Source organism: Pimephales promelas, chromosome 19, assembly GCF_988280905.1.
Source record: "Pimephales promelas chromosome 19, fPimPro1.hap1.1, whole genome shotgun sequence".
Classification (NCBI taxonomy): domain Eukaryota; kingdom Metazoa; phylum Chordata; class Actinopteri; order Cypriniformes; family Leuciscidae; genus Pimephales; species Pimephales promelas.
In genome coordinates, this window is record NC_142787.1 from 735748 (window position 1) to 754656 (window position 18909).

Consider the following 18909-nt stretch of genomic DNA (forward strand, 5'->3'; position numbering starts at 1 on the left):
CGGCGTTTGAGTTGGTTTGCACGTTCAACCTATGCGTTCAACTTGTAAACACTGACTCTGTACTTCCGGCTACGTCGCCCGTGACCTTTTGAACGTAATTACGTATTACGTGACGTTACAAACGCGCCTCACAGAATAGAGCAAGGTTAGCATTTGTCCTTAGAAAAGTTACATTTTTGGAATAAGTTTTGAAATAAGAGATCGTTTCGCATGATAAGACCCTTATTCATCGTCTGGTGTCGTTTAAAGACATTTGAAGCTGCATCTGAAACTGTTATTAACTGTCTTTTGGACCTTGAACCGTTTGGACCCCATTGAAGTCCATTATATGGAGAAAATCCTGGAATGTTTTCATCAAAAACCTTCATTTCTTTTCGACTGAAGAAAGAAAGACATGGACATCTTGGATGACACGGGGGCGAGTAAATTATCAGCAAAAGTTTTTTTCAAAAGTGAACTAATCTTTTAAATCTACATTAATTATTAATGCCTGTTTGTTGATTAACATTGACACACATCTAGAGTTTATTCCGGGAACGAACACATCACAATATTGCTCATTATAATAATTAATGAGCAGAATAAGGGGCGGGGCCTGGTTGAGTTAGTTAGTTAGTAGTGTGTTAAACTGGCGGTTAAGGTTAGGGGCGGGACATTTCCCAAACACACTCGACCAATCACAACACACTGCTCCAGCCGACCAATCAGAGCACAGTGTGCTTTTCAGAAGGAGGGGCTTCATAGAGACAGGAAGTAAACAGAGCGTTACTGACAGACTGGGAATAGAGGAGCCGCAACAATGGAGAATATGAGGAGAATAATCAACATTAGTCAATAGTAGAGCCTAAATCAGACCAATCAGAATCGAGGACATCATTTCCCTGTGTAACTGGTTTGCATCGCAGGTCTGTGGAGGAGAGCTTCAACATGTCTGACGAGAACAGCGGGCCGAGTCTGGGCGTCGCCAGGAAGAAGAAGATCGCCATCGGGGTCATCTTCCTGCTCTCGCCCAATGAGGAAGAAAACGCCAAGTTCCAGGACTTCTTCTTCTCCCACTTTCCGCTCTTCGAGAGCCACATGAACAAACTCAAAAGTGCCACCGAGCAGGTTAGTCTCCATCCGTGCTCTTTGACCCTGTGCCCTCTGTGGAGTGTCTCTGACGGCGCGCTGCTCTGTGTCCGCAGGCGATGATCCTGAGCCGCCGCTCAGCCGACGCCAGCCAGAGGGCTTTGGCCTACAGTCGAATGGTGGACGGCCTCAATGAGTTCAGGTGAGAGTGATGACATGTCTGAACGCTGATCACCAGGTGTTTCGGTTATTTACATCCAACAAAAGTCCAGCCAAACGTTTAATGGACACTTTGACCCAGTTATCCACTCATGTGACGCGAGATCAGCGCTGATCTGGGAGCGCTTACACTGAATCATTGCAAGGGGAGGCGTTTAATCTTCCACTTCTGATCCTGTATGAGCGACATGAGCACCGTGACCTTTGACACCATTCACACCATAACTCTGGCATCATGGCGACAAGAAACATCATGCATTTCAAAGACGTAAAAATAAATATCAATCTGTCGATCGTATTTGGTGTCAAATTTTAGAAAATCAAATTATGTCATCAGGGCTCGACGTTAATGCTTGAAAGCGAGTTGTACTCGCTTGACCGGACAAGTATCCTGATTAAAACTACAATAACAAAAAACAACCAAAACACGAGAATGATTCTGCATTTAAGTGGTGATTGATAGTGAATAATAATATAATATATATAATATACTAATGGTAGTGTTGTTGAGGAGAAATCGCCACTTATAAGTGCAGTTCACACAAAGTCACCATACTTTAACAGTTAACTAACTACGGTAACCATTCAAAATGTTTTTATATTCATAACATATGATACAGTTGAGCAACATTACATTAAACACCTGCCTCTTCCTGAACGAATCAGTCGTTTGAACTAATCGTTTGAGTCAAAGATTCAATGACTCATTCATAAACACCTGCCTCTTCCTGAACGAATCAGTCGTTTGAACTAATCGTTTGAGTCAAAGATTCAATGACTCATTCATAAACACCTGCCTCTTCCTGAATGAATCAGTCGTTTGAACTAATCGTTTGAGTCAAAGATTCAATGACTCATTCATAAACACCTGCCTCTTCCTGAACGAATCAGTCGTTTGAACGAATCGTTTGAGTCAATGATTCAATGATTCATTTATAAACACCTGCCTCTTCCTGAACGAATCAGCCATTTGAACAAATCGTTTGAGTCAATGATTCAATGACTCATTCATAAACAACTGCCTCATTCCTGAATGAATCAGCCGTTTGAACGAATCGTTTGAGTCAATGACTCATTCATAAACGCCTGCCTCTTCCTGAACGAATCAGCCGTTTGAACTAATCGTTTGAGTCAAAGATTCAATGACTCATTCATAAACACCTGCCTCTTCCTGAACGAATCAGTCGTTTGAACTAATCGTTTGAGTCAAAGATTCAATGATTCATTTATAAACACCTGCCTCTTCCTGAACGAAGCAGTCGTTTGAACTAATCGTTTGAGTCAAAGATTCAATGACTCATTCATAAACACCTGCCTCTTCCTGAACGAAGCAGTCGTTTGAACTAATCGTTTGAGTCAAAGATTCAATGATTCATTTATAAACACCTGCCTCTTCCTGAACGAATCAGCCGTTTGAACTAATCGTTTGAGTCAAAGATTCAATGATTCATTTATAAACACCTGCCTCTTCCTGAACGAATCAGCCGTTTGAACTAATCGTTTGAATCAAAGATTCAATGACTCATTCATAAACACCTGCCTCTTCCTGAACGAAACAGTCGTTTGAACGAATCGTTTGAGTCAATGATTCAATGACTCATTCATAAACAACTGCCTCATTCCTGAATGAATCAGCCATTTGAACGAATCGTTTGAGTCAATTATTTAATGACTCATTCATAAACACCTGCCTCTTCCTGAACGAATCAGCCATTTGAACAAATCGTTTGAGTCAATGATTCAATGACTCATTCATAAACAACTGCCTCATTCCTGAATGAATCAGCCGTTTGAACGAATCGTTTGAGTCAATGACTCATTCATAAACGCCTGCCTCTTCCTGAACGAATCAGCCGTTTGAACTAATCGTTTGAGTCAAAGATTCAATGACTCATTCATAAACACCTGCCTCTTCCTGAACGAATCAGCCGTTTGAACTAATCGTTTGAGTCAAAGATTCAATGATTCATTTATAAACACCTGCCTCTTCCTGAACGAAGCAGTCGTTTGAACTAATCGTTTGAGTCAAAGATTCAATGACTCATTCATAAACACCTGCCTCTTCCTGAACGAAGCAGTCGTTTGAACTAATCGTTTGAGTCAAAGATTCAATGATTCATTTATAAACACCTGCCTCTTCCTGAACGAATCAGCCGTTTGAACTAATCGTTTGAGTCAAAGATTCAATGATTCATTTATAAACACCTGCCTCTTCCTGAACGAATCAGCCGTTTGAACTAATCGTTTGAATCAAAGATTCAATGACTCATTCATAAACACCTGCCTCTTCCTGAACGAAACAGTCGTTTGAACGAATCGTTTGAGTCAATGATTCAATGACTCATTCATAAACAACTGCCTCATTCCTGAATGAATCAGCCATTTGAACGAATCGTTTGAGTCAATTATTTAATGACTCATTCATAAACACCTGCCTCTTCCTGAATGAATCAGCCATTTGAACAAATCGTTTGAGTCAATGATTCAATGACTCATTCATAAACAACTGCCTCATTCCTGAATGAATCAGCCGTTTGAACGAATCGTTTGAGTCAATGACTCATTCATAAACGCCTGCCTCTTCCTGAACGAAGCAGTCGTTTGAACTAATCGTTTGAGTCAAAGATTCAATGACTCATTCATAAACACCTGCCTCTTCCTGAACGAAGCAGTCGTTTGAACTAATCGTTTGAGTCAAAGATTCAATGACTCATTCATAAACACCTGCCTCTTCCTGAACGAAACAGTCGTTTGAACGAATCGTTTGAGTCAATGATTCAATGACTCATTCATAAACAACTGCCTCATTCCTGAATGAATCAGCCATTTGAACGAATCGTTTGAGTCAATTATTTAATGACTCATTCATAAACACCTGCCTCTTCCTGAATGAATCAGCCATTTGAACAAATCGTTTGAGTCAATGATTCAATGACTCATTCATAAACAACTGCCTCATTCCTGAATGAATCAGCCGTTTGAACGAATCGTTTGAGTCAATGACTCATTCATAAACGCCTGCCTCTTCCTGAACGAAGCAGTCGTTTGAACTAATCGTTTGAGTCAAAGATTCAATGACTCATTCATAAACACCTGCCTCTTCCTGAATGAAGCAGTCGTTTGAATGAATCGTTTGAGTCAAAGATTCAATGACTCATTCATAAACAACTGCCTCATTCCTGAATGAATCAGCTGTTTGAACGAATCGTTTGAGTCAATGATTCAATGACTCATTCATAAACAACTGCCTCATTCCTGAACGAATCAGCTGTTTGAACGAATCGTTTGAATGAATGACTCTCATTAAGACGTTCCCCTGCTGCTCCTACTGGCGGTTTAGTTTCATGTTCATTCTTTCCGATATTTCTTATTTGCATACTCGAAAACATTTAAAGTAATCTCCAAACATAATTGAATGCAGTTGTAATTTTTCAATGTAAATGATTTAATTAGATTGGTATTGGTCTTATTCTAATTTAATTTATTGATCAAATGTAAGATTTTAAAATGAAAGATGAAGCCTATATTTAAAACGATTAGGGAAAAATGCCCTTTATAAAGGTTAAAATATCATAAATATGTCAAAGCTGACTGAACACTGATGAGAATATTGCTTCTTCACTCGGACACGCGCATGACCGGTTGACTTGTCTGAAGGACGAGCACATGACCAGGCTTGATGTCGAGCTCTGCATTGTTGTCATGCTCTCTGTGATGATGTGTAGGTCAGCTGTGTGTGTGGGCAGCTCCATCACAACATTGATTCGTTTGTTCGACCGGCCGCAGCACCTGTGTCTGTTTTTCGACCAATGGCAGACGAGGGACGCGTTTAAAGCGCTTTTTCTGAATATTATCCTAAAAGAAAGAAGCGAAACAAATTGAACATTGTAATCCTTGTGCACATGCTGTCTTATCTACACTTTCAGTTCTGTGTAGTTTGAGCTTTAACCTGTACAATAATAATACTGCTTTTCAAAAGGAGTGTGGCTCATATCCTGAAGCCTGTTGTGCAGTGTAAAATAAGCTCAGTGCTTCAGAGCTGATCCACTAATGCACCGTCTCATACTTCCAAGTCATATGCCTGTTGGTGTTTGGCCAGAGCAACCTGACCCCGGGGCCACAGAAACCTTATCTCCCGCACATACTGTCAGGGCAGACCAGAATAGTCAATAATGTGCAAGGGAACAGACAAACAAATATTTCAGATCTCCACCTCCAGCAGGCTAATTATACACCCAGAGCGGTGGCGATCCGAGGGCAGAGCGTAGTGCGCCAGTGTCCGGGGTTCATGGGTCAACACTCAGCTTTTTGTTTAGGTCACATTTTAAACAAATGCAGTCTGTCATTTCATCCTTTAAAACTCATCTTCGATCACTGAAATTACATATTTAAGCGGTTTTTCCTTCATGCCTTTAAATATCTCGACACCCTCGCCTCATTTAGTATGTGCGGTTCTATGAATATGCAAATGAGCCCCGCCTCCACTCTCTCAGAGATCCACTGGTTGACAAACAGACGTTGATCTCGTTTGTGACGTTAAAAGCGTGTTTTTGAGTCTGTCTTTGGTTCAAAATACTCAGCAATGCCGTCGACTGATGAACTTACACACGGTGTGTGTTAAAGCGGATTAAACACTGCACACACACGCATAAACAACTGGACTTCCACCAAATTAGTGTATATGCAGAAGTATAACTATACATTAATATTTATTTTTAATATCTTAATCTAGTGGCATTTATTCAATGCATTTATTATAATTTTAATGACATATTGTTAGTATGTAGTAGGTGTTGCACAGTGTGTTATACTGTGAATCATCTCATATCTGAATCACCCAGGGCTTATTTGAAGTGCCGAGCGTTTAGTGTGTGTGAAAGCAGACCTCAGCGCTTCACAACTCTTACCTAACCCAGTGTGAACGCTGCGTCTGTCTGTTCGCTGCGTCTGCGGGAGGCTTTTTATAGGTCACTGCACACGAACTCCAGTACTGGGAAGTGCAGTGCAGCTTGGGAAGGGTGTACTTTGTCCATTTTCCAAGTGTCAGGTTGTTAGCAGTATACGCTCGGGTGTTTGTGCAAACATCTGCATCTTTCCCAGTGTCTAATCAGCTCCAGAAATGGGAAACGACACGTGGGAAATCTTTTGCATTACAGATTAGAATTAAAGTTGCTGTAGAATAATAAAGTGGACGAAGCCGCCCTAATGTCTTTCCTGATCTCGTACCGTACCTAAAATTGTATGCACGCCCGAATGTTGTAAGCCAAAAAATATTCAGACTTAAAGTGTGTGTGTACGCCAGAACCTGCACATCCTCATCTGCATATCATTAGCATATGCATATTCATCCACATGATCCATGTTTAACGGCACAAGACGTTAGGAGAATCAGATCACATTACACTTGGATATAAAAAATGTTGTAACTCGGTAATGATTTGATGTAATTTAATAGCTCATTAATGAGAATGGCATATGTAATCTAAATGCGTATATCAGATGTAAAACAGAGTTTTATTAACACTTATGATTAGGGCACATAATGAATATTTAAAGAGGTTTAATCTGCCTTCACTCCCTCAGATCGGAGTTTGCATGCAGGTGCACGTTCTCCCGTCAGGTGTGTTTTTGATAAATCAAGGAAGTGGCGTACGGCTCATTCAGGGCGGTTTAGTGCGGCGCTCGGGTCATGAGCGAGACCCCTGGCCGTCGGCCCATATTCCCGTCCGCAGGACCGGTCCAGACGTTAAACATGCGGCAGTGCTCTTTCCCAGCCGGGTCGGCCCTGCGCTACTGAAACACTCTTTGTTTCAACTGTTGACAAAAGCTCTTCTCTCTCTCTCTGTGTGTGTGCCCTGTAGGACGACCATCTGCAACCTGTACACGATGCCCCGCGTGTCCGAGCCCGTCTGGCTCACCATGATGTCGGGTCCGCCTGAGAAGAACCAGCTGTGCGGCCGCTTCATGAGGGAGCTGACGCTGCTGATGGAGCAAGCCTCCAAGAACCAGTTGAGTAACGCCACGCGCTTAAAGGAGAAGTTCACTTTTAAAAAAACTTTTGCTGATAATTTACTTACCCCCATGACATCCAAGATGTCAACGTCTTTCTTTCTTCAGTCGAAAAGAAATGTAAACGACACCAGACGATGAATAAGGGTCTTATCTAACGAAACGATCGCTAGCTCAAATGCTCGCCTTGCTCTGTTCTGACTCGTGACTCTCCTGTTCAAACCCGTTCATCAAAATGAACAAATCTTTTTTTGTGTCATTTGGTTGATTCAACGAACGAAATGAACGAATTGACTCGGAAAAAGATTTGTTCGTTTTGATGAACGAGTTCGAACAGGAGAGTCACGAACAGAACAGAGCAAGGCGAGCATTTGAGCTTAAACTTTGTTATTTATTTATTAAACGATCGATCGTTTCGCTTGATAAGACCCTTATTCATCGTCTGGAGTCGTTTAAAGCCCTTTGAACAGTTCGCACTGAAACTCTCTTTTGGACCCCATTGAAGTCCATTATATGGAGAAAATCCTGGAATGTTTTCATCAAAAACCTTAATTTCTTTTCGACTGAAGAAAGAAAGACGTGGACATCTTGGATGTCATGGGGGTGAGTAAATTATCAGCAAAAAGTGAACTACTCCTTTAAGATCTGCACGGGTCCGATACACACCAGGACAGAGTCTCACGCTTGAATTGTTTAAAGTCAAATTCAAATTCTCACAAAGGAATCGATGAGAGGAATCGAATTTTGAATTTTAAGGATCCAATTCCAGAATTGGAATCGATTTTCGATTCCCAACCCCAGTGAAAAGTGTGTGTGTGACGAGTGTTTTGGTAACCGTGTTGTTGCGTGCTGTCTCTGTCGCCTTCAGATTCCTCCCAGCGCTGCTCACTGCAGTTCTCACGAACCACCTCGCCTGGGTCCCCACGGTCATGCCCAACGGCCAGCCGCCCCTGAAGACCTTCCTGGAGAAGCACTCCTCGCCCAGTGTGGACATGCTGGCCAAAACACACCCCTACAACCCCCTCTGGGCACAGCTGGGTGAGTGACTCCATCTAGTGGAGTGTAGATGCACATGCCCACAGTGAACCACATGCTTTAGAGCTGAGCTTCTTGGGGTCATTCCTGCCGTCCCGAAAACATCGGTGCAACAGACATTTGCAAACAGCATCTCAGAGGTGTGTGTGTGAGCTGTGGTTAGAAGCTCGCCTCATTTAGTATTCACGGCTCTATGAATATGCAAATGAGCCCCGCCTCCACTCACTCAGTCAGCTCAGAGATCCACTGGTTGACGATCACACGTTGATCTGATTGGTTACAAGCTCGTTTGTGACGTCAGAAAGTGTTTGGTTCACTGCAGTTTTGAGGAGGTAATACTCAGCTATGCTGTCGACTTATGAATTACATGAATTAGTTAATATTTATAATAAGATTCTAAACAGACCACTAAACAAAATAAGGCTAATTTACTGCAGGTTCTGACTAAATGTTTACTGCTGCATTTTTTATTATTTTGAATGAATGATTCAATGACTCACTCATAAAGGTGTAAAAAAGAATCAGCGTTTTTGAACAAGTCTCGTAAATGAATGAATGATTCAATGACAAGTACATTTTGGAAGTTTCTATAGTGGCATGTTAATCAATGTTATGACATCGTCATCTTGCATATGATGTTTGTGAAATCAAACCTTTGTTAAGGAGTCAAATGTCACAGCATTACAGGAATGAAGGCTATTTATTTTTCCACATTGCATCACATTTCATATTTGGTTCCTGAGTGGTTTGGTTAATACGGTTTTCTGCAGGTGACCTGTACGGTGCGATCGGCTCCCCGGTGCGCCTGTCCCGTACGGTGGTGGTGGGCCGGCGCCAGGAGCTGGTCCAGCGTCTCCTCTACGTGCTGACGTACTTCATCCGCTGCTCGGAGCTGCTGGAGATGCACCTGCTGGAGAGCGCCGAGGACGAGGCCATCGTCATGCCCGGCTCGCTCATCACCACCTCGCTGCGGCCCGGAGAGGTGGAGGACTCCGAGTACGTGCTGGTCACCGTGCACAAGCCCAGCCAGGACTACCTGACCCACGGCGCCGAGGCTGAGGACGGGGCGCAGAGCAGGTCGTACATGGAGGCCGAGGTTTCAGACGAGCACACCCATCCCACCGCCCCGGACGGAGACGCTCCCGTCTGCAGGTGAGAGGAATCCTTTAGACTCTGATCTGAAATCAGATGGCACTGAGAATTAGGCTGGATTCACTTATAGCGCCTAAAAACGCGTAGAAAACGCTGGGCGCGCCGCATTCTCCTTTTTCCAAAGCGCTAGGGCGGTTGCACTCCCGTTGGTTCTTGTCATGTGACCTACTGTTTGCTCATTGTGCGCTTGTGGCATTCTGAAAAGTTGAGATGTTTTTATCTCGATGCGGTTGGAAAAAAACGAGCGCGTCGCATGACGACCACGTCGCTTCCATTATGAGCGCACATACGCGCGCCTACATTTGAAATAACGAACTTCAGCACGCAAAAGACGCCCTTAAATGACTCAAAGGTGCAGTGTGTGAGTTTGAGCGCATCTAGTGGTGAGGTTGTGAATTGCACCCAACAGAAGTTCCGGTGATCGACAGGAAGTGATGTCGTCGTCCGAGAGAGCAGTGAGTAGCAAATTACAAAAGATAAATTAAGAAATTATGTTTGCTTAATTATTCAGTAAAGCGACGTTATTGCGAATATTATTGTGACTTGTTCATCATTGTGTTTTATTCGCTGAGTTTAGCAGCTTCTTTACACAAAGAAAAAACTTAATGAGGAAACGCGTTTGTCCGTTCAGGGCCACCGTAGAAACGTGGATGTAAGGGGACCCGCGGTGTGTGTAGAGAGAAACGCCTCATTCTAAGCTAATAAAAACATAACCGTTCATTAATACACCTCTGAAAGCATAGTTATGTACATGATATTGCATTCCTGTCAACAGATCCTCTTAAATATGACACAGTGCACCTTTAATTGGGGAAATTGAGAGATGAAAGCATGCTGATGACCTGGGTCTGTGGCGGAGTAGGGAGTTTGACGTGTAATTAAACTCGAAGTTCTGGGGGCTGATGGGTTAGTGAGCCAGAGGTTACCCTGTGAGTTGGTCCCAGAGCTCCTGTCCGGTTTTAGGGAAAAATCGGGTCCGTTGGAGACGTCCAATAGAAAGAAGACCACAGACACGGTGTAACCAGCATGGGGGAATCTCAGAGTAAAACTGGGGGTGGTGAAAAACATGAGACACACCAGTAGTGTGAGATGAGAAGTTTATCTATGTATTAGGGATGTCCCGATCCGATCCACGGCATCGGTATCGCGCCGATACCGGCCCAGAACGCTAGATCGGAGATCGGAGGGGAGAAAAAAATATGAGCGATATCCAGTTTAGCGGCGCAGCCTGTCACGTGATGATTGTTGTGTTTAAGCACACGCGCGCAGAGAATCACTCTCGCTTTTGCGCACGGATTCTAATGTAATCGGATGATTCCACAAAAGCTGCATTTCAGTCTTTTCAGAAATTCATTGGCTATCAGAAAATAGCGTCATTTCATTCTCTATTGCAACTGGATAGATAAACTGTCACTCAAAGAGAGAGCGAAACTGGCGCGCGTAAAGTTTGAAGCGAAATTTACGCGCGTCAGAATCAAAATCCGTTGGCGGTCATTGTTTTTATGTCGACCGAGCATTCATCAAGAGAGTTACCGCTCTGTATTTACTCTGGATAGCAGAACAGCGGCGTGGGGATCATCGTCGCCGTATATTTGTGTCCACCGACCGGACCCTTCGGAGCCGAACCGTTTGGCGAGTTTCACCATTTGCTCGCTCCAGGAGCTGCGCTGGATGACGGCCGCTGTCAGCGGTACTTCCGCCTGTCACGCGCCCAGTTTGATGACCTGTTGTCCCGCATCTGAGCGAGGATCACCCTCGCCCGGCCCCTCATCCATCTAATCTAGCTGTCATTTATTTTTGTTTTGATAATAAATAGAGCCAGCCTTCAAAAGTTATTAACCTGTCCTGTGATTTTTTTTCTCTCTCTCACGTCCAGACACGAATTTATGCACATATGTTGATATATATAGCGCGCTATGTATGTTATGCGCGCAGTATGTCTCGCTCTAGATTCCGGGAGATTTGAACTAATTTGCGGGCATCAGGGAGACGCTATCAATATGCGGGAGACTCCCGGAACTTCCGGGAGACTTGGGATGTCTGTCTTTACAACATAATACTATTTCTAGATATGGAATGAATAACATTCAATACAAAATGAACATGTCTCCATATAGAAATAATGTTTTAAGTGATGAAACATTTGCTTTGTTGTGCATAATCCCACCATGCATTTAGTCATATTAACAAAATAATTTATTGAAGCATCCAGACAATTCACCACGTGAGCAAGCAGCTAGGCTCCTGATTGGTTATCGCGGCGCGAATTCACGCCAAAGTTCAGATTTTTCAACTCGGGCGGCAGACGCGAATTCGCGTCAAACGCGTGAATGCACAACGCTCAATTCGCGCCAACTTGACGCGCGAATGAGGCGTATTCGCGTCTTCCGCGCCGCGCTCCACGCCTCATTCGCGCCGCAGGAATTTTTCTTGCATTGACTTAACATTGAAATCATTCGCGCCTGACGCCCTATTCGCGTCCGGTGTGAACGTAGCATTAGTGCGTCGAAGTTGTGATAGCGCTGTCGGCTAACGCGAAATGCTAGCCTACTATTTACAATCCATGGATGTTTATTCATATATACAATTGTTTTGGACTAAAAACTTCTTCAAATTGGATTGTATGGACGCTTTACAGTGAAACCAAACCATTTTTGTTGGAATGTGGACTAACAGATGGCTAATTGGTGAGTTTCTTCCAGTTTGTGTTGGTTTGTTTTGGCTGTTGGTGGTCTGACAAAGAGACAGATTGTGCCCGCTGTGTTGATTGTATCTTAAAATGGTTTACGTCGTTCGAATCACGAGTTTCTCAGCTTTCCAAAGATATGTATTATGTTTACTTTTGTGTTTGTTTTGTTTTGTCTTTCACAAAGTTAAACCTATAAACCACCCTGTGGGCCGTATACGGCACGTCGGACCACGGAAAAAAAAATATCGGACTAATATCGGTATCGGCAAAAGCCAAAGGTGCGGCATCGGTATCGGTATCGGAAGTGAAAAAGTGGTATCGGGACATCCCTACTATGTATCATCATTTTACTCTTTTTAATTACTTTTATAACTGTCCTTGCTTTTATTTTGTGCTTATTTACATTCCTTTTTGTTTGATAACTTTATTCATGTCCTACCTAATAGACAGGAAGGGTACAGGTAATTATGACATTTATTGGGTTTATGTGAGGACTGTTTGAAGTTCACTTAAATTAAGTTGTTATATTTTTTAAGCCTAATAAATGTAAAAAAAAAAAAATAGCTTTCAATTACACTGATGTTGAATGGCTTTAAAATTTGGGAGCGGGTGTGGGTGTATATATTTATCCACCCATCAATAGCTGTATTAGTGTCAGTGATTCTGGCCTTTATTCATAAAAAAAATGCCATTAAACTAGTATTTCAAATGTACTGTCGATGTTGTCTCTACATTAATTTGAGGATTAACTGAGAAATTTTTACATTATTAAATATATAAACTAAAAACACTTACTTTTTTGTAGGTTTACATACAATCAAGATTAATCACAGAAAATATTAGTGATTAATCGCGTTAATTCTTTTAATCGATTGACGGCACTAAAATAAACTTGTCTTGCAGGGCGGCGGAGAGTCCGCGGCTCGAGACTCGCCTGGAAACCGTGGTGAAGATCGGATCCACCTCGCTGTGCGAGAGAAGAACCTCGCTCGAGGTTTCAGCGGACGTGCCTGAGGTTAAAACTGGCGAGCCAGCCAGGGTCCTTCATTCCCCAAACGCCCTGCTCGAGAAGAAGCCGCCCGACAAGAGCTCGACCTTTCATCACAACGATAACGAACCCTCTTCCAAAGTCACATTCCTCATCGGAGACTCCATGTCTCCTGAATCTGACATGGAGAGTCGGCAACTAAAGGTGGAGGAGGAGATCAAGAAACACAAGAAGCTCCTCAAAGACAACCAGCAGAGGCTGTGTAACGCCGAGGCCAAGCTTAAACTGGACCAAATCAAGAGTGCTCCGTCCCTCACTAGAAAGATGTCTCAGTGGGGCCCAAGAGTGCAAGGGGACTGCACGGATATATTCGACGAGTATTTCAATGAGGACAACCCTGTGGAGACCAGGACTATTGATGATGTCTATCCGAAAGCTGCACAAACGGGGACTGAAACCTGCTCTTCTGCTGAGCAGGACAAGGGCATCGAGATCTCGCTGAGTGTGCCTTCGCCAGCGACAGTGGTGGACCAGAAGAAAGCTCTCCCGCTGAACGACTGGGAGATCCCGCGCAACGAGAGCTCGGACAGCGCGCTGGGCGACAGCGAGAGCGAGGACGCCGGACAGGAGCTGCATCGGCACGAGTCTGACGGCCCGTTCTACAGCGACGAGCACAACGACTGGCAAGATGAGCTCCAGGTGCCCTTACCCGGGTAAGGAAAGAAGAGGAGGTTACGCTTTACAATACCTACCTTAGTTAACATGAATTAAGAACGAACAATACTTCTACTGCCTTTATTAATCTTAGCTAATATTAATTTAATGTCGATGTGAAAAAATGTCAATAATGAACGAGATCATCTGTTTTCTAGGGAGAAGCTGGTGGAGAACTTCTCTAAACCGAGCATTGCCAACTTTGGGAGGTCATTGTTTGGTGGGTACTGTCCCACATATGTTCCAGACTTTGTTCTGCACGGAGCGCCCAATGATGAGAAACTGAGGCAGAACCTGGTGTCGGATCTGGCCCATGCGGTTCAGGTAAAGACCGCCTCCACTGCATCACATGACCAGCACTTGGTCAAATCACTGTTGCTTGCGTGCAGTAAGGGCTGCTTCAACACATTTTTTTATCTGATTGATCATAATTAACGTTGATGAGGGTATCGTCATATGCAAAGTCCCCCTGTAGTCAATAATCGTATTCTTTAAAACTCATCTTTGATCACCAAAATGACGTGCATAGGGTTTTTTTTCCTTTAAAAAATGTCTTCGTGCTTTAAAATATCTTGAATGTAACTCGACACCCTCGCCTCATTTAGTATGCGCTGTTCTATGAATATGCACATGAACCCCGCCTCCACTCACTCACTCCACTGGTAGACGATCACACGTTGATCTGATTGGTTACAAGGTGGTTTGTGACGTCAGAAACACTGTTTTTGAGACTGTCTTTGGTTCAAAATACTCAGCAATGCTGTCCACTGATGAACTTACACACGGTGTGTGTTAAAGCGGATTAAACACAGCACACACACACATAAACAACATTAAACGCTGGATTTACACCACAGCGGGACTTTAAACGCACAGAAGTGTGAGTGTAATGTGCTGAGTGTGTGTTTGTTGTGCAGCACCCGGTGCTGGACGAGCCGCTGGCGGAGGCCGTGTGCATCATCGCAGACACTGATAAGTGGAGCGTTCAGGTGGCCAGCAGCCAGAGACGCCCCTCCGACAAACTGGGCCAGGAAGTGCTGGTGTCCAGCCTGGTGTCCGGCCTGCTCCAGTCCACCATCCAGCTCTACAGACTCAACCTGTCGCCCAACTTCGTGAGTCCAGCTCCCTCTCGCTTTAACACGCTACACGAGGACAGTCTCATCAGTAATCAGCCAATCATGTTTGAGTATGCGCTTCATGATGCTTTAGTGCGTTATGTGAGATATATATATAAAACAACTTCATCCACCTCTTTTAAATATTCACTTTTGTGAATATTAGACATGTATAGATTCTTGACCAAGTATTCTGGAACCGATGTTTGATTCCCAACCCTAGTTAAACATAACTTTAATTGTAAAACAAACATAAATGACAAAATTCAAGGCACGGTATATTAGCATAACAAAAACAGGTTCATACCACTTTACTGAAATATCATGTTCAATAGCTGTATTAGAGTCAGTGATACTGGCCTTCATTCATAAAAAGATGCCATTAAAGGAGTAGTTCAATTTTTAAAAAACTTTTGCTGATAATTTACTCGCCCCGTGTCATCCAAGATGTCCATGTCTTTCTTTCTTCAGTCGAAAAGAAATGAAGGTTTTTGATGAAAACATTCCAGGATTTTCTCCATATAATGGACTTCAATGGGAACCAAACGGTTCAAGGTCCAAAAGACAGTTTCAGTGCAAACTGTTCAAAGGGCTTTAAACGACACCAGACGATGAATAAGGATCTTATCAAGCGAAACGATCGCTCATTTAATAAATAAATAACAAAGTGTAAGTTTTATAAGCTCAAATGCTCGCCTTGCTCTGTTCTGTGTGACTCTCCTGTTCGAACTCGTTCATTAAAATGAACGAATCTTTTTCCGAGTCTTTTGGTTCATTCAATGAACGAAACAAACAAATTGACTTGGAAAAAGTTTTGTTCATTTTCAGCAAGATTGAACAGGAGAGTCACGAACGCTCATCATAGAACACAGCAAGGCGACTATTTCTGCTTATAAAACTTAAACTTTGTTATTTATTTATTAAATGAGTGATCGTTTCGCTTGATAAGACCCTTATTCATCGTCTGGAGTCGTTTAAAGCCCTTTGAAGCTGCACTGAAACTGTCTTTTGGACCTTGAACCGTTTGGTTCCCATTGAAGTCCATTATATGGAGAAAATCCTGGAATGTTTTCATCAAAAACCTTAATTTCTTTTCGACTGAAGAAAGAAAGACATGGACATCTTGGATGACACGGGGGCGAGTAAATTATCAGGAAAAGTTGTTTTAAAAGTGAACTCCTTTAAACTAGTGTTAGAAATAAAGTCTTTATGTTGTAAGATTAACTGAAATTATTACATTACAAAACCTATTAAAAAGTGCTTTTAATCACAGAAGTCTAATCTACTTCATTTTTGTAATTGATTGACAGCACTAATTTCAGTGCATTGTGGAGGTCAAATAAAGCTCGATTACTGGCGGCGTCCAGGCGTGTGTGTGTGTGTGTGTGACTCTCGCTCTGCTTGCAGTGCATCATGCATCTGGAGGACCGTCTGCAGGAGCTGTACTTCAAGAGCAAGATGCTGGCGGAGTACCTGAAGGGTCAGACCCGAGTGCACGTGAAGGAGCTGGGCATGGTGCTGGGGTAAGACCACACACACACACACACGCTTATATCACCACACTTCTCAAAAACATCCCAGGTTCACAGGTTATATTTCTTCATTTAGCTGACGCTTTTATCCAAAGCGACTTACAATTGCTGTATATGTCAGAGGTCGCACGCCTCTGGAGCAGCTAGGGGTTAAGAGTCTTGCTCAGGGACACATTGGTGTCTCACAGTGGATTCGAACCCGGGTCTCTCACACCAAAGGCATGTGTCTTATCCACTGCGCCATCACCACCCCTTTTTCAAGCATGACTGGGTGTACACCACATTTCCACCGAGTGAGAGTGGAAATTCTGCAGTAGATGCCCTATTGTACTGGCACGGGTGAATATATCCACGCTAGTGTTAATATCATACAGGTGTGTTTATACAGAGCACCAGCAGGGGGAATCGCTCTCATAAACGCTGCTTTATCAGGAAAGATAACATCGACACTTTTCTAAAGATACTCATAAACATTCAGCCTGTGGGACGGTCCGGGCTCGTGTTTATTCATCCCTGGAGAAGCCGTTAGTGTATCGGGAACCATACTAGTGTGTAATATAAGCTAAAAGACTTTAATGGTTGTCAAAACATAGTTCAAACGACTTGTATAATAAAGAAATATCTGCGATAAAGCAATTACCCATAAGCCAATGGGATTATCCGGTCTGATGATGTTCCCTTTATTCCCACAGGATCGAGTCGAACGACCTGCCTCTGCTAGCGGCCATAGCTAGCACACACTCGCCGTACGTGGCCCAGATCCTCCTGTAGAGCGACACCGGGGTCATCAGGGTCGTCAGGGTCACGGGGTCGGGGTGAGCAGACTGCAGGACAGATGCTCGTCACCAAACCCACAGATTCCCAGAATCCCTCTCAGGACGATCACTTTCTCACAACGTCTGAATGTAGAAGCCAAAGAAGCGCTTGTGTTCGTGAACACACACGTCGTGAACACACACTGCGTCGCGGCGCTGCTTCTCATCAGCAGAGGAAGCAAAGACTGTTAAAATCAGTTTTATGATTTTAATCACATTAATATTCTCGATGGACTGTGGCAGTGAGTGAAATCCTCTTCTGTGTTTACAAGAGAACCTACCCTGTTGTTTCCAGAGCTCTACCTCACACACACACACACACACACACTTTTCTAACATGTTAAATGAAACACTTGTCGTGTGTGGTTCACTCCAGAGAAGCCCACGGCACGACCTCCCATGGATGAGCTCTGAGGATTCGACGTTTTGTTGTTTTGTTTTCGGGCAAAGTCACTTTAGCGGTAACAGACGTGTTTACCTGTCCCGCGAGGAACATCAGCAACTCCTGTGTTATTATTACTGTTATTATTATTATTATGTTATATTTGACTGTCTGGGAATACGTCGGGAGACAGATCTGATGCTCACTCACTACAGTGGACTTGTGCTGGACTTGTTTCGTAACACTGATCCAGGGTCATTCAACAATCATGTTCAGGACTGAAACGCTGGATCTCGTGTAACGAGTGTGTGTGTAGCGTGCAGACAGAGTGTTTACTGATGAATATGAGCGGAATGGGTGAAAGATGCATATGCGGTTATTAACTCTTTCCCCGCCATTGACAGAACCTCCCGTCTGTGTGTGTGTGTGTGTGTGTGTGTGTGTGTGTGTGTGCTTTTACACACCTCTGAGAGAGGACTGGCTCTCCTGATCTAAACATGTGAAGAAGCAGAAACAAGCCATTGAGTTTTTGAAAAGCAACATTTTGAACAAAACACTGAGAAAATTTTAATTTATTTTTATGAAATTGACTCCCATTCAAGTGTTGATAATAAAAAGCTAGAATGAAACGGCTTACAAACTTGAAAAATGTCAATATCGTGCAAGTTTATTTCAGTAATTCAACTTAAAAGGTGAAACTAATATGTTATATAGATTCATTACATGCAAAGTGAGATATTTCAAGCCTGTTTGTTATAATTGATGATTATGGATTACAAGGGTTTTTATATCTGTAATCCATAATCATCACAATTATAACAAACAAAGGCTTAAAATATCTCACTTTGCATGTAATTAATCTATATAATATATTAGTTTCAAGTTGAATTACTGAAATAAATGAACTTTTGCACAAAATCTGTATTTTCTTTCTTTTATATTCTTGGGGCCATGGAGATTTCTGAGAATGATGAGATCTGCTGACGGGGGAAGAGTTAATATACGCATTAATTTGACAGTGTTGATGACTTGTGTAGATGTTCATGACTGGTTTGCTTACTGTCTCCATGCATCGAAGTCTTACTCGGCGTGACGTGATCAACACTGCTGGTTATAGAGGGGTGTATAAACATGTACGACATGCTTTTGTGGGAAACTTGCAATTTACTTCATTTTGTAAAAAAAAAAAAA

The 18909-nt window shown here is 42.9% G+C and overlaps 1 protein-coding gene across 2 annotated transcripts in view; it reads left to right on the plus strand.

The window, feature by feature from the left end:
• The window catches only part of fnip1 (folliculin interacting protein 1), a 37688-nt gene extending 20247 nt beyond the window's left edge, over nucleotides 1–17441 (plus strand). For both annotated transcript variants that reach the window (XM_039663560.2, XM_039663562.2), the window contains 10 exons: nucleotides 906–1107; nucleotides 1185–1270; nucleotides 7149–7295; nucleotides 8165–8334; nucleotides 9102–9483; nucleotides 13076–13873; nucleotides 14033–14198; nucleotides 14792–14986; nucleotides 16397–16512; nucleotides 17214–17441. In XM_039663560.2, the coding sequence (XP_039519494.2) occupies nucleotides 906–1107; nucleotides 1185–1270; nucleotides 7149–7295; nucleotides 8165–8334; nucleotides 9102–9483; nucleotides 13076–13873; nucleotides 14033–14198; nucleotides 14792–14986; nucleotides 16397–16512; nucleotides 17214–17292 (2341 nt within the window). In that variant the 3' untranslated portion in view covers nucleotides 17293–17441. The remainder of the gene's footprint in view (nucleotides 1–905; nucleotides 1108–1184; nucleotides 1271–7148; nucleotides 7296–8164; nucleotides 8335–9101; nucleotides 9484–13075; nucleotides 13874–14032; nucleotides 14199–14791; nucleotides 14987–16396; nucleotides 16513–17213) is intronic.
• Nucleotides 17442–18909: the final 1468 nt, after the last annotated feature.